This window comes from Thunnus thynnus, chromosome 11 (assembly GCF_963924715.1).
Source record: "Thunnus thynnus chromosome 11, fThuThy2.1, whole genome shotgun sequence".
In the NCBI taxonomy this organism is placed as follows: Eukaryota; Metazoa; Chordata; class Actinopteri; order Scombriformes; family Scombridae; genus Thunnus; species Thunnus thynnus.
In genome coordinates, this window is record NC_089527.1 from 9,290,882 (window position 1) to 9,317,459 (window position 26,578).

At 40.3% G+C, this 26,578-nt stretch overlaps 1 protein-coding gene across 6 annotated transcripts in view; it reads left to right on the top strand.

Annotated features, from left to right (window-relative positions):
* Positions 1-6,345: 6,345 nt before the first annotated feature.
* The window catches only part of slc39a10 (solute carrier family 39 member 10), a 35,040-nt gene continuing 14,807 nt past the window's right edge, over positions 6,346-26,578 (top strand). The window contains exons 1-4 of one of the 6 annotated variants that reach the window (XM_067603088.1): positions 6,358-6,442; positions 10,498-10,587; positions 21,562-21,641; positions 24,698-26,293. In XM_067603088.1, coding sequence (XP_067459189.1) covers positions 24,719-26,293 — 1,575 coding nt within the window. In that variant the 5' untranslated portion in view covers positions 6,358-6,442; positions 10,498-10,587; positions 21,562-21,641; positions 24,698-24,718. Of the gene's footprint in view, positions 6,443-10,497; positions 10,588-16,511; positions 16,634-18,174; positions 19,509-21,154; positions 21,466-21,561; positions 21,642-21,687; positions 22,228-24,697; positions 26,294-26,578 lie in introns of those variants that run through there. The other 5 variants (XM_067603090.1, XM_067603087.1, XM_067603091.1 and 2 more) reach the window with 5 other exon arrangements.

Below are 26,578 nucleotides of genomic sequence, written 5' to 3' on the forward strand. Positions count from 1 at the left end.
ATGTAGTGGTCAATGCACATACGGGAGTGAAAGGGATTACTGCACCCAGCATAGTATCAAACAGCACTTCCTTTGTCCAGCACTGTTTAGTTGCAGTTGTTTGTGTGAATAAGGTTTGCTATAAAAGATAATAGTGTCCAAAAGTTTGGATACTAAAAGCAAAAAAGACAGTTTTGTTTGTCCTGAGACATTACAACACCAGATTAAAACAAATACATCTACATTTTTTGAGGCAAGACAATCAAGCGTTGGAGGACAATGACTTAAAAAAGTGGTACAAACTTTCAAGTAGCTGACCAGATACAAGTGCAATAAGAAAGAGTGGTAGACAGGATCTTTTTTTTTTTTAAAATCTATGCGGTAAGAAACAACAGGAAGTAGACAACTGCATTAGAACAACAAGAAAGGAGTGCAACAATCTACAAATTGCTAAAAAGGTTAATGGGCTCAAATGTTGAAGTGTTCACAAAAGAGCTGAGTTTTCAGGTGTTTCACCACCAGGGAGTCATTTCTCTGTCACCAAACCACAAATGAGAATAGTCTGGATAGTGAATTCATACCAGGCAGTGATGGTATTACAAATGGTAATACAAATATTATTTAGGAAATAAGATGAATAAATGAAGAGATTCTTTTGCAGATTTCACTGAACTGCTGCTCACAGTCTTGACTGCACATAAAAAGTTAATTGGTATATGAAATTCCCTGCTGTGATTCACATTCATGTAAAAATACTACATGCTCAACACTGATCAGTACAGCAGTTTTGATTGTTCTGCATAAATTACACTCACATTCAAGTATGTGTAAGATGTGATTTCCTTTCTCAGAAAACATGATAACACTGTCATTTTCTTTAAAAAAGGGAAATTACAGGCTCATAGGGAAAACACCATTCATGTAGATAATCAGTGCTGTTTAGTCAGTCTACCTTATCAGTGGATGTTTGTATGGACCAACAGTAAGCCTAATGGTGCTTGTTGACACTCTCCTGTGCTTACAATTGATTGAAGAAGTGTGAATTGGAGCTTGTGGTTGGCTATTGGAATAGTATGTGTGTATTATAGCTTTGACAAGTACAACAAACCTGAGGGGAAACAAGCAAGTGCACTCACCTTTCTCCAACCTCTACCCGATTAAAGGGAATGAAAAATCCATGAGCGCTCATTAGATGAGTTTACAGGTGGCGAATGAGCTGATATTTAAAACGTGTCACTTGCCGTATCGCTCAGTCTTTGTCTTTCTCTCTTAGTCTCGCTCGCTCTTTCTCTCTTTTTCTTCCCGTCTTTGGCTGCCCTCCAGGACAGAGCGCCACTGGGTCTGCTGGGATGCCAGTATTGCTTTGTATCAGCAAAATGTCAGCCAAGAACATATACTCACATACACACACACACACACAGGATCCAGACTGCATATCCCCAATGCCTATTTCCATCAAGTGAAAGGGCGCATTCAAGATGGACAAACTTTATTTGACTCTGCTAATATAGGTTTATAATAGGATGTATGACTTGAATGAACTATTTCACTTGTGCCTCTATACACATGATAGCTGTTCAGGCCCTAATGGCCTCAGGCTGGTGTAAAAAGTTATACTTGTTGTCCTCATTAAAAATCACCTCACCTTTTTAACCACTGTGTGATAAAAAGGGCAATTCTACCACGAGTCAATGGCTCGTCTTTCATGCCAGTCGTAGCTCTGTGGGCAAAAGCTGCGTCAGGTAGATTGCCTCATAACCACTCTAGTTGCAGTGCAGGAAATATTACCTCAGTAATCTGCAGCAAGAGACATTTCAGCAGGAAATGGCTCCCTGTGCTAGGTTGTATATATGGCCAGGGTTGATTCGAGCTCATAATTCAATGCGGTCGTTGGCACTTTTCATCCTCTGTCTGCTGGGGCTGGGTACTGGCTAAATGACAGTGAAAGCCACAATGGCACTTCCACCATTGCTTTATGACTGGCAGACACCCTGGGGCACTATGACTGGAGTGCTAAGTGAGAACATGGCTGCCAATCACTCTATATTAATCTCCCTGTGATCAAGAGAGACAGCAGACATGAGAAACCTGGAAAGAGAAAGAGCTGGGAAGTGGACCCAGCTGGTGCAAGGCCGACAGAAATTAGCTTTGTGTCCATTCAGAGCGTCCAAGTGCTTCACACTCACCTCCACACTCGAGCACACACACACACACACACACAAAGCCACCTACAAACAGACATTGGAGGTCAGTTGTCTATTGCCTTTTCTGTATCATAACACATAATATAGTACGCAGGGGGTATATTGGGACTTGTTATGTGGGGGGCTCTGTAGTTTCAGGGTTGCCATGAGTGCACATGTGTGTGCACGTAGACTACAAAATCTGATTGATATCATTTGACAAACTGTAAATAAAATATAAAAGCCACAGTAGTTTACTGTATTTTTGCACAGTTAATTATATTGATATAATTATTATAATTATAAATAATTATATTCATATATATATTTATATAATTAATATTTTTACAGTATAATACTGTGTTTTAGGCCTAAAACACAGTAATCAACATGATACTGTAGAAAATAACAGTTACAATTATGATACTGTAGAAAATCACAGTAACCATTATGTTACTGTAGAATATCACAGTATGGTTACTGTGATTAGCAATGATTGTAGCAGTGGGATGTCAGAAAGTCCACTTTATCCATCTATGATACCATCTGACAACTTAACACCAAGCAAAAACAGACAAGAACATGAGCACTCTTCAAAAGAAAATCCTTTAAGGTAAAAAAATAATAAAAATAAATGACGCTGTTCAAATTTGAGATCACATGACATTTTTCTTTGGCTCAACCAATCAGGTCATGACTTCACAGACAGCCTGTCATGACCTGATTAACACTGTGACAAATTTAAAAACTGAAAGTAACAGCCTGCAGAACATGGATGTATAAAGAGAACAAGTTAGTCAGTTCTTGTGGTAGTTGTGCTTGTTATACTATATGCCTGTTTTTAGATATTTTATATTTATATTTTATATTTATTTTACCTAAACCATAAGCACCTCAGCAGTCATCTGCTTAGATCACACAAACAATGTTCTCTCTGTTGTGTAGGTTTCTTAGTTTTCACAGAGAAAACAGCACTTATAGGTTATAGAGTTGTTGTCAATTCAGTATTTGATTATTACTCATCAGGAGAACCTGAACCTGAGATCCTGTGTACGACCAAATGGATGCTGCTGATGGAGACCTGACCTCACCAACACCTCAGCCGCCATCTTCACATTTTACTATACGTTCACAGTTGAATATCAGGAGGAAACAATGACATCGCTGGAATCTGTTCAAAAGGTATTGCTCATCAACATTTTTAAACCACATCCTATTTCCTTTAGATTCTTTTTACTTGCATTTTCTCTATGATTGTTAAGATAAAAATCTTGTTAGGTGTAGCCTATTCAGTGGTTCCCCTATAATTGTACAGTCCCGGTGGACCGCCAGGCCAACAGGAACCCCCGGCCAGGCCAAAAAAATATTTTTTTCAATGCCAATACTAACACCTAATATCCATTAATTCGGAAATCATTAGTGTTTGGGAGCCTCTGTGCAGCGCTGTTCCGAAATGTGAGTTAACATCTGTGGCATTGCCTTGGAAACTCTTGGTAGCGGAGCTCCTTTTATGGAATGGGGCAGTGTATATTTCGTGCGCGTAGCATGTGAGAGGTTATGTTAGAGAGCCAGTGGCAGGAAAGTGACGGTGAATGCAAGCGGAGCAGAGGAAAAGGTTAGCAGTAAGTTGTCAATTTGGCAGTAAATGTACAGTACAGGCTACAGTATGTCAGTTAATAAATGCTGCAGCTTGTCAAGACCAAGAAAAGTCAGGTCTGTTGTCTCCACAAGTGCTGGGAAATGAAGGGGGTTAACTCCAAAGTTAGCAACAATGGATTGACCTAACCTGAACACGCTAAACAGAGAAATAAAGAACGGAGAAATGTGTGGCTGCTGACTCCACTGAGTTTTATTCTGATTGCCCTGCCCCAGTGTATGACATCAGGCATGTGTGAAGTCATCATTTCAATTACATGACACCATGGATGTATAATTAGAGCTGGACAGGGCACCACCGCTCAGCCTTGCAGCCAGTTTTTCCCAGTGACCACTTGCGGTATTGCAGCTATCCCTGTGTGGCCCAAAAAGCATTTTCCCCATAAACCACCACTGTAAAAGAGACGTTTGTAAAACTTTTGACAGGACACCTTGAAATGCAAACATCAATTATGACTCTTTCTATTATGAACTTTTGATCTAGGGAGGTTTCATATTTCCTTCCTTAAAACTTTCCTTGAGCTAAGAAAAGCGATTTAAAAATCTGTGACATCATCACAATGCAAAGTCTATGGGCCAAGCAGGAACTTCTTGGTGCATGCGCCAGCCAAGCGATTCCTATAGGACTGAATGTGTGCCATTTTTAGTCCAGTATCCAGCTCTTATAATACACCCATGCATGACACCCCAGGTTTAATGTGACAGCTGTCCTATTCATTAACATTTGGTATAAAAAGGATACATTTGAGCTTAGGTGTCCCACATTACACTAATTCACCCTATATTAAACTTCACTCAGCATGTTGTGCTGTTGCACATACATGAACCACAATAACAAGTGCACATGGAGACGCCCACACAGTCCGTGCACCTAAGACCTCCTGCAGTTGGCATTTATTAGTGAAAATTCCACTGAGGGTGCAAAATATTAAACTGAAGGCGCAATGCTTGCTTTTGCACCCTTGTAAAACTGGTGACGATTTATGCTTCCTTGTCGAAAAATGCTTCCCTATCAAAAAATGCTAGCTTATGTGTTTTCATTTCCAGTTGTGTATATCCCATAAAGGTATAACTCTCACAGTATTATGACATCTTTATGTATGTTTTTTGATTACAAACAGGGGTAGGTGTACTGTAAGAATACGGGGAGCATATTTCGATACTCTGTTATAACATCTTTATTTAAGATTTCAGGGGTAGCATATTTCGATAGAAATACTGCTCTCACTACAGAATCATTTTATATCACACCACTACTCATTCCATGTAAAGTTTTAGAATATGGGGCCTGACCACTGAGGAGGAAAATTTACAGATATTTACAAAATAAAGCAAGAAGTCGTTGCTTAGGATAGATAAGCCATCAATCAAGAACCTATGGATTTCACATACCTCTGCTACTGATATGCTATTGCTGTGGTAAGTGCACTAGAATGACAGTCTGGTTTCCATGGTAACAGACAACCCCATTCTCTGTTTGAGAAGGAAGGTTAACCGCTAAAACAGGAAGTAACACTGGCTGGAGTGGGGCGTTTGGTGTGTGTCAGTGCAAAACTTTGGTAGGCCCCTGTGAATGAGGAACCTGCACCGCACAAAAAAGTCAGATTCATCAGACTGTTAAAGATGAGACCAGTTGACATCTTACAAAAATCAGTGTGTAGTCGGGGTCACATTTCAGATGTCTATGAGTTAACAGCTCCATCAAATAGTGATTTTTCCCTCTAAACTTCTCACATGGTTTCATTTCAATAAAGGTTCAAATGATCCAATATTTCACCTAAAAATCAAAGATTAGAGAAAAAGTCCAAAAACTGAAAACAGATTTGTGTCTCAGAACTTTTTTTCTTCTTTCCTCTCCTAATAATTGTCTCACGACCCCTCAGATTTATCTGGTGACCCTTTGGAGGGGCCCGGCCCCTCGGCTGGGAACCACTGGACTAAACTGGCTCACTGTACGTGAGGTGGTTCAAACTAGCTCCACCTCCAGCAGCTTCAACAGTAACATGACGCTTACACACTGATTCACTTCACTATTAATAATATAATGATGTCATATATAATAATATATAAGTCAGAGGGACCAAACCAGTACTTTTTACTTTTCAAGTACATTTTGCTTCTAATACTTATGTATTTTTAATTAAATATGATTTTTCAGTGGAGTATAAGGATCTGAATACTTCTTCCATCACTGTCTGCTGCACATATTCTCAAAATACACTTAATATTTTATGAAGACAACCTGTAGGTAACCAAATAAGACAAAACTTGGTGTTGTACTGTGTGAATTCATCACTCACTACACCCAAATGAGCTGTAATGGTTACCAAAACTAACATAGAGGATGTAATTATGTGCCGATGGCGATTCCTTTGTTCAGTCATTGCTGTCTGAATATCAGCTAGTCATATGACAGCACCAGACACAATCTGGCGGAAAGAAACCCCAGAGCTTTCTTTAATGCACTGCGCGGATGGCGCAGACTGTTGGTCCGCCCCTGTTGGCATTCTACGGATATTTCGCAAGAGCCGTTGGTGAATAAGTAGCCCTTCGTGCGTTGACGTAGAGCAGACGTTTTTTTTTGGTACCGAGCGGAGAGGAGATGCACACGGCACTCGAGTGAGGTAACTATATAAAAAAAAACGCATTTGTTATCATTCACTCCCACAACATGGACCCGGGCAGCGTTTCGATACAACGTGTATAGTATTATACATCACAGTTGGGAACACTGACTACTTAATATTTGACAGCATTGTTAACGTTGCTCTTTCTAGGCGGTTAGCTAATTTCCTGTGTCGTCTGCTAGCTGACGTTAGCTGGTTGAACTGTTGAAGCGTATGTGACTCTTTTTTTTTTAACAGAAACAAACGGGCTGGTTGGTTTTTGGACTTGTTTCTAGGGTGGTTCTCCTGAGCCGGCTCGGTTTTTTGGATAATTGTGAATGTTGTGTGCCGGTGATTGTATCGCTTCATTAGTTTTTTTTAGACGTTGCTGTTTTTTGTAGGCACGTTTCAATGACGAGGAAAGCTTCCTCACCACGTGCAGTGTAGCGAGCGCTGTCCATTGAGTAGACCGAGGCAGGAGGCAGGGCTGCCGGCCTGTCTCCTAGAGCAAGACTGACTTAGTTGAATTGTGTCTGAAATGTCAGTGGTTCCGTCTTTCTGTGTATTAGAGACTTGATGAATAGAGATTGTATTTATTTTTGTTTGATTTTTTTTTTCCATCTGAGGCCTTGGTCTCACAAATGTGAAGACATGAAACATTTGCACATAGTTGTTTGTTGTAAAAAATCATTCAAAAAGAAATATGGACAGTTGTGATAACAATGTAAATAGTTTTTTGTTTTTCTGCGCAATGGAGACTCAATTATTATTATTATTTTACCTAAGGCCTTGGGCTGTATGTGAATACAGTAAAACTTTGCACCTAGCTGTTGAAATGGATAAAATGTTAAAAATAAAATTCTGTTGTACTTTTTATTCTGACTTCTTTGTCTTATAACTTTTTATTAGGTCATGTGACCATCACTACAGCATATATATGTTCAAATAGCTCATGTGGTGAGGATGAAAATGCTTGTAACTCACAGCACTGAGTTCATATAAATGTAATTTATATTAAGAGAGTTGAGGCGCCAGTAATAGGAAAAAAATGGCTTAGAGTCAAGAGGATTAAAGTGTAATTTTCACTGATCTTGTGGAGAATGTATGGCATGCATGGGACCCTCTACTGTGAAGTGGCTTTTGATCATATGCTAATTTAGCATTCAAGTTCAGAATCAAGACCAGGTTTATTGCCAAGAAAGTTTGCACAAACAGGGAATTTGCCTTTGTGTTGTGGTGCATAACAATCAAAAATATACACAGAATTAAATAATCCTGAATAATATAAAAAGAGAAAGAAAGTAAATAATAAAAAATATGTTTAATATATTTGTGAGAAGAGCTGCTACAGGTTGAAATTTTAAATCGAAGACAATGAAATAAAGCGTAATGTGTAGATGTTCATAATGTAATGTGTCATGTTAGATCAAGAAAGAAATTTTCGACAAAAAAAGATGTAGAATATATTCTAAGTGAGCTGCTACAGGATTAAATTTTTATTTGAAGAGAATGAAATTAAATACTTAGCAGGAATGTGCAAATGTACATAGTCTAAACAGTATATGCAGTGTGCAATTAATAATATAACTGGCGTTAATGTAACGTGCCATGTTAGATCTAAAATCACAGATATGCAAGTGTAAGGTTATGAGATTTTATGTTAATATAATATGTAATGTACATGAGTGGGATAGAGTCTGTGCATTAGGGGTCCTTGACCTTGTTGATGAGGCCCGCTGCAGACAAGAAGAAACTGTTCTTGTGGTGTGACAAACCTCAGCCTCTTGCCGGAGGGCAGCGTTTCAAAGAGTTTATGTCCAGGGTGTGAGGGGTCGGCCATGAACTTTCGTGCTCTCTTCAGTGTCCTGGAGGTGTGCAGGTTTTGGAGGGAAGGCGGATTGCAGCCAATCACCCTCTCAGCACAGCGGATGATACGCTGCAGTTTGCCCTTGTCGTAGGCAGTTACAGCAGCGAGTACCAGATGGTGATAAAGGAGGTGAGGATGGACTCAATGATGGCGGTGTAGAAGTGCACCATCATTTACTTTGGCAGGCTGAACTTCCTCAGCTGCCACAGGAAGTACATCCTCTGCGGAGCCTTCTCGGTGAGGTTGCTGATCTCCAGGGCGATGACGGTTCCCAGGAAGCGGAAGGACTCCACAGTGTCGACTGGGGAGTCATACAGGATGATGGGGGCGGGTGGGGTTGTGTTGGTATATCTCGATATAAATTTTATTGTTGATGAGCTTAATTTACAGAAAGCTTTAGAGTAAATTATTGCTAAAAGGTGTGTCATGGAAAATCTCTAATGGATTCACAGAGAGCGGTTGTCTTTTTTTTTATTCACGCTTATTTATAAGTTGACCTGAAAGTCTGGGTAGAATAATGAACCCTAAGCAGAGCGAAACACGTCATCTATACCTCTCCCATCCCAGTATGACAAGAATAATACAAAGGAAGTTGTGTTAAGTGCTATCAGGAGATTATCACATGAGTTTTTCTATATGTTCACTGTAAGGCCTGACCGATATTGGATTTTTGGGGCTGATACCGATATCGGGAGTAAAAAAAATTCTGATGTTGATATATCGGCCAATAATCTTATATATGTATATATGTATATATATATATATGTGTGTGTGTATATATACACACACATTTTTTGCAGTGATCCCCTCACATGTGGTTATCAAACACTTGTGACAAAGACATGTAATGGAGACATGATATTTCACAGTTTAATGGTAAACTTTATTGTAGAAAATGACATCAGTGCACTGAAACAGTAAACTTCACCAGGAATTTAATAATTATAAACAACTATAAATAAATAACAAATGTTCGTATATATTAAGCTTGAATTAAGAAAAGGATCAAATATACATAAAATGCTGCCTATATAACTTAGAAATAATAACTAAAGAAATAAAAAAATCGGACAACATATACGCTGATACCGATATATCTGTGATAGGCCAATTTCAGCTGATAATATCGGCTGACTAATATATCGGTCCGACTCTAGTTTATTGTCTTTAAATGCAAAAAGGTCAATCATGTGAAAGCCCCTCAGACAGTTTACTTCTACAGTCTTCTGCAGGGTTACACAAGAGTCTGCATTACACATATCTCAATTAAAACAGTATATAAGGAGTACAATTTAATATATAAGAAGTCAAATTCCCATTACAGGTGTAATTTCTTAATAGTGTGCTGATGGAAGATCATGTGAAACAGCTGTTATTTATTACATATTTACAGAAATTCATCTTGTAAGATATGCATTTATTTGATTATGCTGAGTCACATGACATGACATTCTTATTCTAGTTAACGAAACTAATACATTTGCAGTACAACAGTAAAATGTCAAACTGCTGTATGCTGGCATATGAAAACTTTTTAGGGATGCCATCCACGATGTATAAGTTTCGCTTTTTTTTTTCTTTTTTTTTTTTAAGGAATCTGTAAAACAAAAGTTGAACACAGTTCCCATCCTCTGGAGTATCCTCACATTATCCTCGATGGTTTTCATGAACTTAAAAGAAAACTCCACTGATTTTAGCATCGCGTTACAATTATTCCACTCATTCCTCCCTGTCAAAACCCGGCGCTGCTGCGTTGTAGATCTGGGTGTGTTATGCTAGTAACAGATAATGTGGCCATAAGCCGCTAGCTTCACAGATCTAATAATCTCACTTCTTTCTAACTCCACACTGTCAGATTTCTTTTCATTTTCAACCTTGATGTTCCTATCCTCAGCTGACGCCGCCTTTTATCAGACTTTGCTCAGCTCCCTCCAGAGCCACAAAAGGCCTTACACTACTTTTCTCACATATGCAGTACAATAATACGCAGAAATATGAAACAAGTTCACAAAACTCTTGCAATTGACAAAGTTCACTGTCTTAAGAGTACTAAAGTATGTTTCCATCCACTTCTTTTTTTTATTTTTTATCCCAGCATATGTCAGACAATATCTCATTGTTTTGTAGCAGTGGTAGAAAGGTTTGGCTTATTGATAAAGAAACAATAAAGACTGATGGACAACTTATTTTTTGCTTTGCTTTCCAGTTCTACTGTAGAGAAAGCATCAGCTTCTTTCTGCCACTCACTGTTCGGTGTCTCCACTCTACCGTAAAGATGGAAAAATAAACAGTGAAGGTTTGTGCAATCCAATTAATCACACATCAGTCATATAAATGTCACCTTATATAGGACTCTAGTATTGAATCACATTTTATATTTTATTTATTTTCAGTTTGGGAAATTTGCTTAAAGCGTACACGACATTTGCAAAGGAAACAATACTGCCGATTGAAACTATACATGAATCCATTTAGCTTTACTTTGGTCCGACCTAGTGGAGATAAATGATCGCTCTACTCAGTTAACAAGGTAGTTATATGTAATATAACAAGTCATTAAACTCGGTCGCAAAGCTCCATCCATCAACATCCACAAAATGTGAGCGTGTGCCGCTCGTTCACATGACAAGCTTTACAAAACACTCCATTTGTCAAGGTCATGTTTTGCTGGCATGTATTGTAGCTACAAAAATAATATTTCCATTGCGGTTTGGTGACACCTGACCCAGAATAATAACCATCTGTGTTTTCCCCCCTCAAACAGTAGCATTTTAGCTTTTTAGTGGTTAAAGCTGCAGGGGGCAGAACACATTTAGTGAAAACAGAAGACATTTGATGAAATGAAATGTACTTGATAACTAACTCACAAAGTTAAAAGTGGGTCATAGTATGTAGAATGACAACAGTCATCCTTTATTGGCTGTGAAAAAGCTGATCAACACAAAACAACCACAGGAATAAAAAAATTACAGGTGCACTGGTTAAAGGTTTCCTGTGCAGGATTTTCCTAAAAAACAATGTAACGCATACAAAAGTAATCCCTCACAATCATCATTTATGACCCACTAGAAGTGTGTGGCGGTACATTTATCTACAGAGACTCTGCCCTCTGCCTGTATTTTCTTATCATTGGCCAATAACAGCGTGCAGGGTGTGAGGTCGGGACTCGTAGCATGGCGACCAGGTTACATCTCCTCTGCTCTCCGCTCTGCTCTCTGTCTCTGTGTCATGGACGTATAAAGAGCCGCAGGTCCGTGTGTCTGCTTGACCGAGGGCGGGGCTGAGCTACACACACACACACAGAGCAGAGCAGAGAGGCCACAGCGGACAGGATGAAGCTCCGCATTCACACTAAATCTGGCGATGCAGCACCTCCCCGCAAGGTCGTGCAGGGGTTTGGCCGTGTTTATTTGTGTTGTAGAACATAACCCGCAGTAAAACAATCGGAAAATAACGTTTTAGTTGTCTGATTCACGGCTTTGTTCTCGCCTTTTCATTCACTCTCTAGCTCTCTCGACCATCTCTGCTCTGCTCTGCTTTCGCCGTGTTCACAAACACACAGCTGTGAGATTCGTGATAATATGCTGACCTGTTTGGTGACTTATCTTCTTAGTGTTAATTTTCCTGGTATTAACTGTTCTGTCTCATTAGCCGCCGTCAAATAAAGCGGACAAAGAGATATTGTGGCGTCAGGATTAGAGAAGATCCGGTCTGCTATAACACCGTTAGCTTCAGCGTCGACATGTAAATCCTCTATAGTGATTTAAATCGATTACCGCCACATATGTAACATATGTGCCTCCATTCGTGCCAAGTGGATGATTTATCTCACATTCTGTTGAACGTTAATTATATTTCGAGGACTCTAGAGTTCTCACTCAACATGCATGACATGGGAAAGGGCTTCAATTAAACGGGCACTTCAGCAAATTAGGTTTTGCATTTATTTGAAGTCGGGGCACTCACAAGAGATGGATTAAATAAAGACTGGTCAAAATTGAAGCCACAGAGGCAGAGATATCCTTACTTTTATTCTCTTAATACAAGTCAAGTTCCAAAAAACGCTCAATCTTATATTTTCCACAGCTTTTGTTAGACTCCCCTTGTTTGTTAAACGCTGCCTTTCAAACTCCACGTCCCCTGTTTGTAGCGCAGCCTTTCTGTTATAAATTAGCAGTCTCAAACCCTGACGTTATTTTCTCAGACTCGACAAAGCTCCTTTAGAGCCACAGAGGACGTTACACATCTGTTTTCTTCAGGATGAGCAGCACTCAGCACGATGAGTAAACTGGCTTGTGTGTTGAATTCCTCTTTAAGATGTAAGCCTACTTTATGATCGCAGCACAAAGCTTGAAAGTGTAGCTTAAGGATATTATGTGGAGACTCGCATTGTGTCATTGTGAATTTTAAAATGCTTGCAGTGCCACATAAATACATTTTGTAATGGAGTAAACAGCCTCCAAAGGTCAGAGGGTTGCATCCCAAGAAGTACAGTTGTGTGCAGAATGATATGGATGCATGGCAGTCCTGGGAAAGAGACTCAGGAAACACTGACAGATGGTCCTCCTGACTATTAACTATAAACCTCTAAAAAATGGCATAAAGAGAAACAAGGAGAAGGTTGTTGGAAAATGTTTGAGTGAAACATTCCTTTAACCTGAGAGTGCAAGGGCTTCATTCGACATTTTTATGAACTACCATCTTTTGTTGAGCTGAAGTGCCTTTTTGCATTCATTAGTCTCTTGGTTATAAGCCAAGGTCCTAAGTGTATGTCAGGTAAAAGTGAACCAGAGCTGAAAACTAGAGATCTACTTCATCTTCCTCTTTTAAAAACTCTTATAAAATGTTACCTTACAGTGCAAAGACTCAGTGAAAAATCGCCGTTGCTCCCCGCTTCAGGTTTCAAGTAAGAATTTGTCAACATGGGCCTGGCTGCTCTGTTTGTTTTAGTGCTCGCAATGTCCACAGTCTGCTACATGTAACAGCGTTCCCACACTCCTGCTGTTTATAACACAGCCTTCAATCCAGACAGTACCATGAGGCTGTCTTCCTCAGTCTCTAGTTCGTAATCCTTTCCTAAATACTAATGTTATATTGTCCTTAATAGACAAAACATATGTGATTCTGTCACTGTGATTAGAATAAATGTTTGAAGACGACAAGCTGAAACTGTGGTTTGAGTGATGATCAGCCTCCTACAGCCCTTGCACTGTTAACGTCTGGAGTGAAGCTACACTAGTGAAGCAACACCTTGCTTAAGCGTAAAGACATTTATGGAGGTGTGTGCGCTTCCAAATTCTTTCCACATCAGATTTACTGCAACAGAATATCAGAGGCCACACACAGCTGCCAGTAACACCACCAAAACTGCACTCTAGTAATTTTATTTTAACACATAATACAGTATTTTCAGTAAACATCATGGTGAATTCGAGTCATGCTAGCTAACATTTGTTAACCAGTATGTTCATTGTAACACGATGTGTTTAGGTGGGACTTTGTTGACACGAGCACCGTTAAGGAGATGTAATTAGATACACCTACCACACTGATGCAAGGTTGCACATTGACTCCAAGCCACACAATGTATTCAAATAGAAAATGTTTTAATCCGAGTGAGGCGCACCATTGCAATATTTAGTTTTAATTACTACTCTTGGCTCGAGCACTGTATTTACTTCAGCGCGCACAGATTTATTGTTCCCTCCGCACATAAGGCTACTAATCCTGCAAGACGAGACACGGGTCAGTCCAGGGCTTTAAAATGTTTCCACAAACTCAGCCAGGATGCTTTGGCTTCCTTAAATGAAATGTTTGGCTGAAATATGTGTTTTGTTGATTTTTGTCGAAGTTTTCAGTGCAGTATTTTCTCATTTGAATGACCGAGGAGGTCAAGGATAACACTGTGGCGGGGCTCGCTGATGCATTTCACACATTTCAAGTCGCTGGTTTACGTCAAGACAAAACAGTGAAACGGGCAGAATGTCACAGCAGAAGTGCACATGTAGCCTTACACACACATATACACCATGAGAAGTTAGTCAGGTGGTTGATCTGCTCAAACACACATACACATACACATTCCCTCTCTGAGCCTCACTCCTCCCTGCACAAATTAGTGAAGTCACTGGACTCAAAACACTCAACCTGTTACTTATGTTGGTGCTGGGGTGAACATTTTGTAACTCCTGTCTTTTTTTTATTTATTTTTTTGGGCTTATTTGTGACTAGAGGTAAGCATCACTCTGTGTTTTGCCAAGATGTTATTCCTCTTACATCTCTACAGCGTCCACTTCAGCTGATTGTTCTGTTTACTTGTCTGTAACTCGTCCGGCCTCGCGGTCTTAAACTCTTTTCGCACTGTGACGAACATGCTTCCAGGCCACAGAGCATCAGCTATGCACCTGCGTCTTGCCACAGTGATCTCTCGCTGTTATGCATCACAACTCCTTGATTCCACCCGAGGAATTCAGGACTATATACAGCATTTTCCATCAGCGACACTGTCTAAATGACTCCAGTGGCTTCGACCTGCAAAACCTTGAGCTTGATGTCGTGTAAAGGGGCTGTCTGACTCGGTAAGAAGTTCAGAGAAGTTGTGGCCTGTTTAGATGAGTTTTTTTATTTGAACCTGCATGTGTCATGGTAGCCCAAAGCCTAATTTAACACCACAGAGGGCTGCAGACTATTTGCTGCACAATATAGTGTACATTTCTCTCTCACAGCCTACTTGGAAAGGTTTGGCTTCTTAGTCATTTATTTGTCTTCTGAGTCAGTTGATGGGAGGTGTGTTCAGGATCAGCTCCTCCTGAAACATATCACCTACCAACTGTGCTGTTAAAAGATAAAGGCTGTCTACATTTCTGTGAGTATGTCAGGTACTTGAGTCAGGAGATTTACAGATCTACCACACAGCTTATGACAAATTCCACAGAATAGCTACTCTTAATCAGAGGATTGCTAGTTTGACATGTCAGAATGACTACTGTGATCATTGTGTAGGTGTTTTGCAGAGATGGGGTGTGGTTGTCCATGTTACGATAAAAGCAGTATATCCTGTAAATACTGGGCGTGTACTTACCTGCACTTCTTGTAGACAGTTGAGCTAAGCTGTAATGATTTCATATTCTGTCTGGCAGTGTTGGTAATGTTTGCGTCTTAGGTGATCCGATCACAAGTGGACAACTCTAAGTACAGGTGCGATTGCTCAGACCACCTCCAAAGGTGGTCTGATCGCAATGAGTCCTCAATGCGTCCACCTGTGGAGGTGATCTGGGCCGCACGTGGCCACATTCTTTTAGCAGTGTAAACGCAATGTGTCCTGGGCCACATTGAAGGACCGCCTACTCGGCTGACGTCCAGGCACAGGACGGGCATTGCTGTCTTCCGGTCCGTGTACGCTCCGCCCAAAGTGTGAATTAAAAAAACCAAATCCACCTCCCGTTTCTCCTGTTCCCCTAACCCGTTTTCGTCTTCAAGTCGACAGTTGTAGATATAGAACTGAATAGAAATCAAACCAAAACCAGAAAATAACTTGTTTTTCTAAGCTAAACATTGCTGGATAGTTTCCTCTGTCCTGTCAAGTTGCTGACTACAGTTTTTAGTTTTGCTTCGCTGCTCAACATAATGATCTCAGGATTTATCAGGAGGATGGCTGCTTTACTCCAAACAGTTTCACTGGATGAACCTGGACTGTGTGTGTGTGTCACACTGACCTTTTGGATGTGTTGAAGAACACAGAACATTAATTAACATAAGATCCGGACCGATCCTGTCAGCGTGTCTTGAGATTTAAATATCAATGAAGTTACGTTGCTGTGCCTCGTGCGTAAATGCGCACAGCAGCGTCTCTCAATGGGAAGACGCAGCTTTCAGGAGATTGCTGCATATAACTCTATATTTGTTATATAATTTTGTGTTCAGACGCAACACTAGAGCAAATTAATAGGATGGGCGTTTGATTTTCTGACTGTGTATTTGTTTATTCTGTTGGACGGAGGGTACACGGACTCCTGCTCCTCCCGCCGTACGTGTTTATTTGCATATAGAGCGGGGAAGTGAACGGTCACTCGAGGCGCATGTTAATGCCAGGTGTAAACACGGCTACTGTGCAGCCTCATCAGTGCTGAATGAATTCTTAGGAGACACTGTGTTAGGTGAGCTGAAAACAGTTCGCACACTGTTATTTCTCAATCTTTCATGCATTTCATGATCCTACAGCTGATCGTCATCCTCCAAGACTTCCACAGACCATCTGCTTGTGAGCCGGATCCATGTGGTAGCTGACATCTGCCCTGTCTTGCGAGCCTCAGGCCCTGCTAAGAAAACCTCCAGTCTGACATGTTTGTATTTTTCAGACTCATGAACAAATTGTGATTTTACTCCCCACTTAGTGCAAGCTTTTGGTCATATAGCTTCCCGGCTCAGCAGTATGGATAAAGAAATGGAAACTTTGTTTTTTCCGAAGCCCCGGGGAACTGCCTTGCTTTTGTGGGGATTTATTACATTTCGAAAGGTCATAATAATGTGCCCGCATGGAAAACCATATGTAAATTTATTGCATTTTAAATGCACACTGTGTTTTGTTTTTAAAGTTATAGTACCCTAATGTGAAGGAAAATTGCCACTCAAAACAGTTTATTTGAAAGTAGTTTGGATCTGGTTCTAGGGTGGAAAAATATCCACAAAATACCCATGTGGGATATGGATGTCAAAATTGGCCAAAAATGAGGTTAGATTGGGCTATTTCTTCAAAAATAACACATAGATTGGAACCATTTGAATATCTATTTTTGCACATTATGTCCATAAGAGGGCAAACCAATACAATGAGAGACATAACTACTTGTATTGGTCTATTTATTTCAACATAAACATGTCTTTTAAAATATCTACATACCTACACATTCCACAATAAATAAATAAAATGTCCCTTACTGTAAAACTTCAATGATTCGTAATCGATATGTTATTCGATATTCTAATTTTTATACAGGTTAGGTAATATATTCATACCGGTTATCAAAATCTGAAGTATTTCCAAACTGGGCTTTTTAGATCCCTCAGAGTGCAAATCACTCTCTCTGCGGCCGAGTCGAGTTGTGAACTCTCTGCCGTTGTTGTTGAATTATTCGCATGTTTCAGCTCGACCTTCGTTTCATTTTCAATCAATGAAAGTGACGTTGTGTGACTCCCGTCCTTCACGCAGAGCATTCAGTGCAGCGGCCCACACGAAAAGTCGTGAGACAAACAGCCGCGCTAGTGCTGCTTTTTTTCCCCACAATTGAATGTCTGTTTCTTTCAATGCAATTATGTAATTGAGTTTAGAATATTTGTTGACAGCCCTACCATGGGTTAATTAAATTCATATAAAACCCTCATCAAGGCAACGTAAACTGGTTGCTTGTCTTTGCTGAAAACCTCAGGATCAGTAGCAAAAGATCAGACTCTATTTATCTACTTATCTTTGACTTGTTTTGCAACAATAAATATGCCATTTTTTAAATACCAGAATAGATTTAAGGCTTCATTCCTTTTTCTGTTTCCCTGCAGACACCGGCTTGAGACTTTGATAAGAAGGATGTGTATGGTCGTGTGAGAATCATATGAAGCAGCTTAAGGGCCAAAGTCAGTTTTTTTTTGTTTTTTTTTTCCCCCCTTGAAAGAAAAAAAACAGGGTTCCTGTTGTCATCAATGACCTGGAAAAGACGTGGCACAATTTTTTTGAGCACATAGCAATGTATAGAGAAATGTTTCAGAAATGTCAAAAATGAGATTATTTCAAGTTTTATAGCAGAAGTTTTCCAACTATTCAACTTTGTTTATTAGTTTTATCGACAGTTAGAAAATATGTCAAAGAAAAAAATCAAAAGACAACCTCAAATGGCTAAAAATGTCTAATAACAGCCAGATAAACATGATTAAATTGAACATTAAAGGAGAGAAAAAAACAATAACTTCTCAACTTTAATGTTTTTCCCTGCAAATTGCCGTTAAACTCTAACGGCATACAGTATCCAGTGGAGAACACAGTGAGGTGTCCTTGCAGCTACACAGTAAATAATGAAAGGAAAAAGCCTGTTAACTACGCGCTCCAGTGCCACGGTTTCGTCCTCCATAAGTCCTCACACATGTCCAGTAAGGACTTATTATTCCAGTCTTTCCCAGCGGATGCTCTTCCATGTCACCAGCCGTCATCAGCTGTCTTTTCCAACTGTTGCAACAACATTTCTATTGCTTGTTCTTTGTATCTCAGGTCAAGGATAGTTACCAAACAATACAGGGGCTCTGTATTAATGTGACGGGATTGCTGGTTTACCGCCTCCAGGCGAGTGTCCTTCGATGTTTTGACAAACTGGTCTGAACTTTCTTTTTTCACCTGATGTTTCAGCAGTTCAACAGAACGGATCACGTCAGCTGTTGTGGCTGCAGCAGTTTTATTAAGTATTTAAAATTTAGCTTTAGTCGCTTTTTTTAGTCTGGATTTAGGCAGTTGAACTCCGTTTTAATTTCAGTCTAATTTTAGGCAATGTTTTAGCCATAATTTTCATGATACTGTAATAGATTTGACTGAAGGATATTTCTCCTGACAGTAAAACTTCCATTGAGAAGTAAACACACCTCGAACTATGTGTTCAGTCATCTAGGCTGCAAATGTGTTACTGACTTACTGAACTTCTTTCATATATCATAGAAAAATTAATGTCTACAGTTTGTTAGTCCCAACAGAAACACTGTCATAGACGCTTCTTTGGCAAAATACAGTTTTAAGTCGCAGCCCAGGCAGCGAACCCCTTGCTCCTCCATAGCTTTAGCCACATTACCTGCATTATCCCTTATCGCAACCTGCACATTCTTTTTTGCCAAATTTCACCGTCTGAGCATGTATTTGAACGTGATAATGTGTTCAGAATAGCCTGCTTCAGCTCCAACTCTTCCATCAGCCACTGAGCAGTTAATCTGCTAGTGGCGCTAAAATCAGATATCCATATGTGAGTTGTAAAGCCAGTGTGTCACGTGTCTGTTGTAAATATGTGTGGCGCTGATAACAGAGAAAGTTGACACGCCTACAAAAAAAAAAAAAAATAGCAGCAGGTTTGCAAATGTTCAATCAGTCAGCAGAATCCACGATCTACAACCAAAAAGGGTGAATCATCAATACCATGAGGTCAGTTATCATGTTGCACTGAAGTCCCACAAGGTGGCTGTATAAACCAGGTAAATGAGGGAGAATGAAGCTACTTTGGTGTTTTGTGACCATGGTTTACTGTGTTTTAGGCTATTGAGAGAATTTGTTTGTTCTCAGTCATATTTTTTTGGAGCAGACTTCATCTACCAAACTTTTCAACAAAGTTTTCACACCACTGCTAATGAGCTAATGCTAATGTGACGGTTTATACTGATTTATGTCGGTTTTACTGTTTATATTGATTCACTTTTGTCTATTATTGTGATTACTGTGTCTGTCTTTCTAACCAGAGGCCCACTGTAGACATTTCAGTCCTTCTAAACTTCACACTTGTCCTTGGTAAATTTCCCGCACTTCTCAAATGCCTCCTGGATCGACACGGCTGCACCTGCTACTCATGTTTTCTTGCTAACGCTAGCGGCTTCATATTCTTTAAATACATCGTCCGTGACCTGTGTTTTAAATAACCGAATGAATTTGTAGCATAGAAGCTGGTCACGCTCTTCCCTCCTCGTGCTACCTCAGCTGAACATTTAGTACATTTCGCAAATCCTCTTGACTTCTCCTGAAACTGAAAAACATCCATCGCAGTGTCACAGGACTGCAGCTGTTTCAAGGAAAGTCTCTACATGATTGGATGTAATTAATGGCTGAAAGTCCGTTATCGGAATAATTTCCTAATTAAGCAGAGGATAATATATTGGCCACCATATCACGCATCCCTATTAGGAGTAGTTGTTGTGATTCTGATTAGGCTGACAGATGCTACTTTAAAATTGAACCAGGCATCTATGTGTTAGTTTCAGGCTTTGTGTTGGTGTTCAACAAGCATCCAAACTTTTGTTTGAGGCAGCTTTGAACTTTTAGCTCCGCATTGTTGAGACAGCAAGAGGAACTGAAAACAGCTGATTTTTTTTTTTTTTTTTTTTTTACAGGGCAATACAAGTGACCAACATGAAAACAAACACACACACAAACAAAAAAAAACCATATGACATACCACAAGACAAGAGGGAGAACTAGACTCAAAAACAGCAGCAACAATAACAACAACAAGAACAACGAAAAAACAAACAAACAGATAGATTTTTCTTTGTGGTAAACATATGTTGAGGTGTTTGTGTATGTAGGTTTCCTGTGTGAAAGATATAGAGAGAAGAGAAAGCCTAAGGGGGAGACAGTAAAGGAAGAAAGAAAGAGAAAATAAATAAATAACATAGCAACAATGCAGCTTGAAGGGCAACTCTGGTTGGGCTCCAAGGACAAAGAGGTGCCGGGGTGGAACTGGGGTGGATCAGGTCAGGACAGCTGGGTCAGGAGAGAATTTAATGTATTTATTTTTTTTCTGTTTTATTTATTATTTACATACAAATTATTTTTAGTGATTACATTTGTTCTGTCTTATCAGCTTGTCAGTCATCTGTAAAGCACTTTGAATTGCACTAACCTGTATGAAAGGAGCTATGCAAATATACAAAGATTGATTGATTGATTAGTATACAAAGTTTGATTGATTGATTGATTGATCAGTACACAAAGTTTGATTGATTCACTGATAGCAACAACAACACTTCCAGCCCTGAATACTTATAAGTAGAGACACCACCACTACAAATGTAAACTGACTAAAAAACCACAAAATCCTCACTCGCCAGCCTGTGAATTTATCAGCCTGCGGAGTCGTTCTCTGTCGCGGAAATTGTCGGATCGTTGGTTCGGACTCTTCTTAATTGATTTGTTCAGGAGAGCAGTCGAGGGCAGCACAGTCTGGGTCTGGAGTCTTCCCACAACAACGCTGTCAGCTTGTAGGAGGTTGCATGATTTTTTATTGAAAAGTCAATAAAAGCAGTGAATGCAAATTGTACTGTAGTGAAAGTTGTAAACGGAAATTAAGTATCAAGACTGCGCTAACACATACAGTAGATTATAGATCTTCCTGTCAGGACGTTCTTGTACTAATTTGCGACAACACGAGCACTGCTTCAGGTAACCTGCGTCAATGGCACCTCTCCAAAGTAGTGCTATGCAACTTTATTTAAAGTAAAACTTATCTCTCTATTTTATTTTATTTTTTTTCCACAGTGCATGTATCAGAAGAATCGGAAAACCCCCTCATACACTAGCATCAGGACTGGGGGCCAAGCAGGAGGAAACATATTACGGTGAGTAACCAACTCGGTGTGTGTTTTACAGTATAATGATGGGATTATTTGCTTGTCTTACATCATGACGACTCAGGGAAATGAGTTCATGTAATGTGCTGTTCCCTGCATTATTACACCTTTTCATGGAGACAAACATTTGGCCGTGCAATGTAGTGTCATTTATTATATTGCTGTGAATGTATGCACAAAAAAAGTTGAGAGAATTTCTTTTTATGTGCACTCAAAAATTAATCTGTACTGCTTACTTTTTAGATTTGGGTTTGTGTAACTTACTAAATAAAGATTCTCTTGTTTCCTTCAAACACAAACAAAGACTCTAATCAGGAAAACACAGCAGGCTCTGTTGGTGGAGAGAGGGTGTGCTCTTAAAAATAGGCCCTGCTTTTGCCTCATCCTATCTGCTGTGAGGTTCATAGGTCACTGCCGTCTCATGTTTATAAACACTGTTTTGCCGACAGCCGTGAAGTAGGTTTGTAACCACACTTAATGTGTCTGCAGCCTTGAATCAGGACACCATCATACACTGCTCCTTAACCAAACTTAATTTCACACACACACACTACTCGTTGAAGGGCGTGCAGCGGTAAGTAGCCTGGCTTTCAGTTTCTTTATGCAGTTTCAAATGTGAAACGTTTGCTACTGTTTAAGGCTACATGAAGTTCGTGGTTTATAATCTGGATGAGTCGTTATCAAAGTGAAGAAGTTGTTTGTGGCTGTTTTTTTCCACACAAAAAATGTGTAATTTTTAAAAAAAAAAATAATTTTTTTTTTAAATAATCTGCATTTTTTACTTTTTGTACTTAACCTATTACTTTTAAAGTGTTGATAATAAACACTACTTACACAAGCTCTTGATCTTGGATATGGAGGAGGAAGTCCATAACGAGCTAATAGTCATTAGCTGATAAGCTAAGTTGATGTCGTCTGCACAATGATCAAGGCTTTGTCAAGGCTTTGAAGAATAAACAATGGCTTTGTTTTAGCAAACTGAATCACAGAAGTTTCTCTGTCAAATATTTTAGCAGGATTGATACGAGTGTCGGGGATTGAAATGTTTTGGTTTGGTAGATATTAGATGGAAGTGTTTTCTGCTGAACTGTAAATAGAGTGAGAACAGCTCATTGTAAGTTTATCACCAGTGTGGTCTGTTGTGTGATAACATCTGAGTAATCTTGTTTGAGTAAGTTTGAGATCCTCTTGAGTTTTGTCGTACAAATGATTGCTTCTTTTAGGTTTCCAGAAAGAAATCAATGCACCTATAATGTGCTCTTTTGTGCTGTTGCTGCTTCCACAAACCTACAGTACGTGCAGTTTGTTGATACTCGCCTTTAACAACTGCGAGGGGGATCTATCTCCCTCTTTGTCTTTAACCTTCAGTCCAGTATCTGCGGTCCGCACAACACAGATCTATATCCCTGGTGACGTACATGCTGTAAATCTAGTAGAAACTTTGCTAACAAGCTGACTGCCAAAGGCCTGTTCACATGTGTGTGTCTGGTCTCTGCTGTGTGCCATCTTACCATCACCCTGCAGTATTCCTCATCTAACCTCTCTTTACTCCTCTCCGCCCCCTCCCCTTATGCATCAACCACCCACAGGTTTCACAACAGATCTTGTGAGGATCATTTGACTGGAATGATATTGCTGCTTCAGGCTTTTTGGAGTTGTGGGGTGGAGGGTGAGGTGGGAGGGGTGAGGGTGGGGGGGGCAAGCAATTTGTTTTCTCTGAAGAGAGTTTATTGTGCTCCAGTAAGCCCCCCCCCTTTCTCAGTTATTAGATCTGTTATTGTAAGCTTAAGGTAGCAGTTTATGCAGTTTGAACGTTGTATTTATGTGCGATGTGCAGGCTTATTATCCCAATTCTCTCTGTGTTTCTTTATAATTATATGTGAACTACCGCTGACCCTGTCGCTCTGATGAGGCTTTTTAGAGCCAATAAGATACCAGTGGTTCCTGTTCATAACATTTGTTTACACAGTGCTCCCACCTATGCGTCCACATAAAAGCTACTTTACCTCTGTTCTTTTACCCATGATAATTTTGAGTTTTGGACTCCATACAGAAAAACATTATGTATTCCTCATAACTAGGACTAATTTTAGAAGTGATCATGTGAGGATATACTGTTACATCCAACAACTGTGTCCTTTCTACTTTGATCCATTATTCAGCATTCTAGTTCCTTAAATTAAAGTGCAATCTCATTGTGATGATTTGATCACTGTGTTATGAGGTTGCAAAAATTCTGCTGTCCAAGTAATTAAAAACTAAACTTATTTTAAGTTTTTGTTTGACACATGAAGAGTTTTTGCTGATGTAATGCATAAACAGGCACATTAATATGATTATTGTTGGTGATTTTTGCACACATTTGCCATTGCATGATATATCAATATGAATATTGAGATGAACAGTGTAGCCCAGCTCAACTTTCAATATTCTGCTGATGTGGACAAAATCACTTTTACCGAATTAAATCAGCCTTCTAACGCTAACATACATCCATTTATGTTGCTTCTCGGGCACCATTTTTGCCTTCGTGGTTTCAAAACTGGATGATAAGATGTGGAGCAAGTTGTAGCTGCTAGAAAATAACTTTGAACTCCTTAGTTAGCTTTATGAGTTTCCTGCCTTCCTGACTGCATCACTAATGCCACGTACAAAACTCTGATGTGCAAAACACTTGAGATTTCAAAATTCGTGCATTTTGAATCTGAGGTCAACAAAGCAATCTGCGTCTGTGTAACACTAGTCAGGAACATAAACTTGGCAGTAAAAACAAATCTGTCAAAACAGTTTACTTGGTTGCTTCATCTATTTTATAATTGTTTATTTCTGACTGACAAATTTTAATACCACAGAATAAGTTTGTTATAATAATGTAAGAATAACAGCTGATGTCTAGTTGAATAGAGAATCTTTGTTCATTACCACGGAAACAAATTTCTCCACATTTAATTATCACTTTGTCAAAACAAAACAAAACAAATTCTGACCCTGGAAACAATTAAAAAAATCATTTTGGATTCATAATTACTTTTCTGTTTTGGCAGGGGACCAGAAGTTAGAGGACAATGCGAGTCCACGTGCACACCAAGTTCTGTTTCCTGTGTGTGCTCACCTTCCTCTTCCACCAGTGCAACCACTGCCACGGAGAAGGGCACCATCCACACAATGAACATCACCATGCCGACCATAAAAACGCCCACAGTGACCTCCAGATTTCTGAGGCTCCGTACATGAGAGGAGCCACTCTGTCCCCTGAGTCCAAGAGTCCCGAAGGGGACGCTCTAGAGGAGGAGCAACGCTTCTACATCCAGCAGCTGTTCAGGCGTTACGGCCAGAAGGACCGGCTGGATTTCCAGGGATTTCAGAGTCTGCTGTTTAGCTTGGGTCTGGGTGAAGTCAAAGTAGTGGATGTGGAACATGAAGATCTGGGCCATGACCATGTAGCCCACCTTGACCTCCTGGATGTGCAGGAGGGGCTTCACTCACATTCATCCACCAATGACGACCAGGGTGAGGGTCACAGCCACGGGCGTGGTCATAAACACCACAAGGCCAGCTCGCGTGCAGGACATAATCATGATCACACCAAGATGGAAGACAGTGGCCGTAAACATGCAGATGGACATGTGCAGGACACACATGGTCATGATCACACACATGACAAAGATGAGCACAAACGTGAGCAGGTCCAGGTGCAAGCTATCCACAAGGACCTGTCTTCTCAACCTCACAGTGACCACGGCCACAGTGATCACGACCACAGTGATCACGAACACGACCATAGTGATCACGACCACAGTGACCACGGCCACAGTGATCACGACCATAGTGATCACGACCACAGTGACCACGGCCACAGTGATCACGACCACAGTGACCACGGCCATAGTGATCATGACCACAGTGACCACGAACATGACCATAGTGATCACGACCACAGTGACCATGGCCATAGTGATCACGACCATGACCATAGTGATCACGACCATAGTGACCATGGCCATAGTGATCACGACCACAGTGACCACGACCATAGTGATCACGACCATAGTGACCACGACCACAGTGACCACGACCATAGTGACCACGACCACAGTGACCACGACCATAGTGATCACGACCACAGTGACCACGACCACAGTGACCACGACCACAGTGACCACGACCACAGTGATCACGACCACAGTGACCACGACCATAGTGACCACGACCACAGTGATCACGACCACAGTGACCACGACCATAGCAACCACAACCACAGTGATCACGACCACAGTGACCACAACCACAGTGATCACGACCACAGTGATCATGAAAACGATCGTGTCAATCAAACGCAGACCAGCACAGACGTTCCTCCCATCAACCAGCAACAGCCGCCCTCCGCCCAGCTGGAGCCGTCCCAGGTCCCTCAGCAGACGCAGTCTTCTCCTGCCCCGACAGAAAGCCGGACCAAGAGGACAAGAAACCCAGGGGGGGGCAAAAGACAGCGGGGAAGAAACAAAACAAATGGTCACGGAAACGGTCAAAGCCATTCTCATAAAGATAAGAGAGAAGCACCAGTGGAGCCTGTTACCCCGACCCCACCAGCTCTCTACCTGTCTGGTCATTCAGGGGGATTGTCCCATCAGCACGAGGAGGTAGGACTTCAGTTATAAACAAATTCATAGAAATGTCCCCGTTCTCTGTTTTGGTGTCCTGTTTATGACCTTAGCAGTAATACAAAGACTAAAGTTAGTTCCGTAGTTTAGTCAGATTTCATACTTCAGTATTTGATTTTCTTTCTTTCATGCTAACTTTTTTCCGTTTACTCTGACCAGTTTTTGTTAAAGAAGTTTGTTTCACTGTACAAAGAATTCTGGGATTGAAATACAGAGTCCTTCTTGTTACTACTACTCTGTTCTTTTTAATCAATTGGGTTTCAG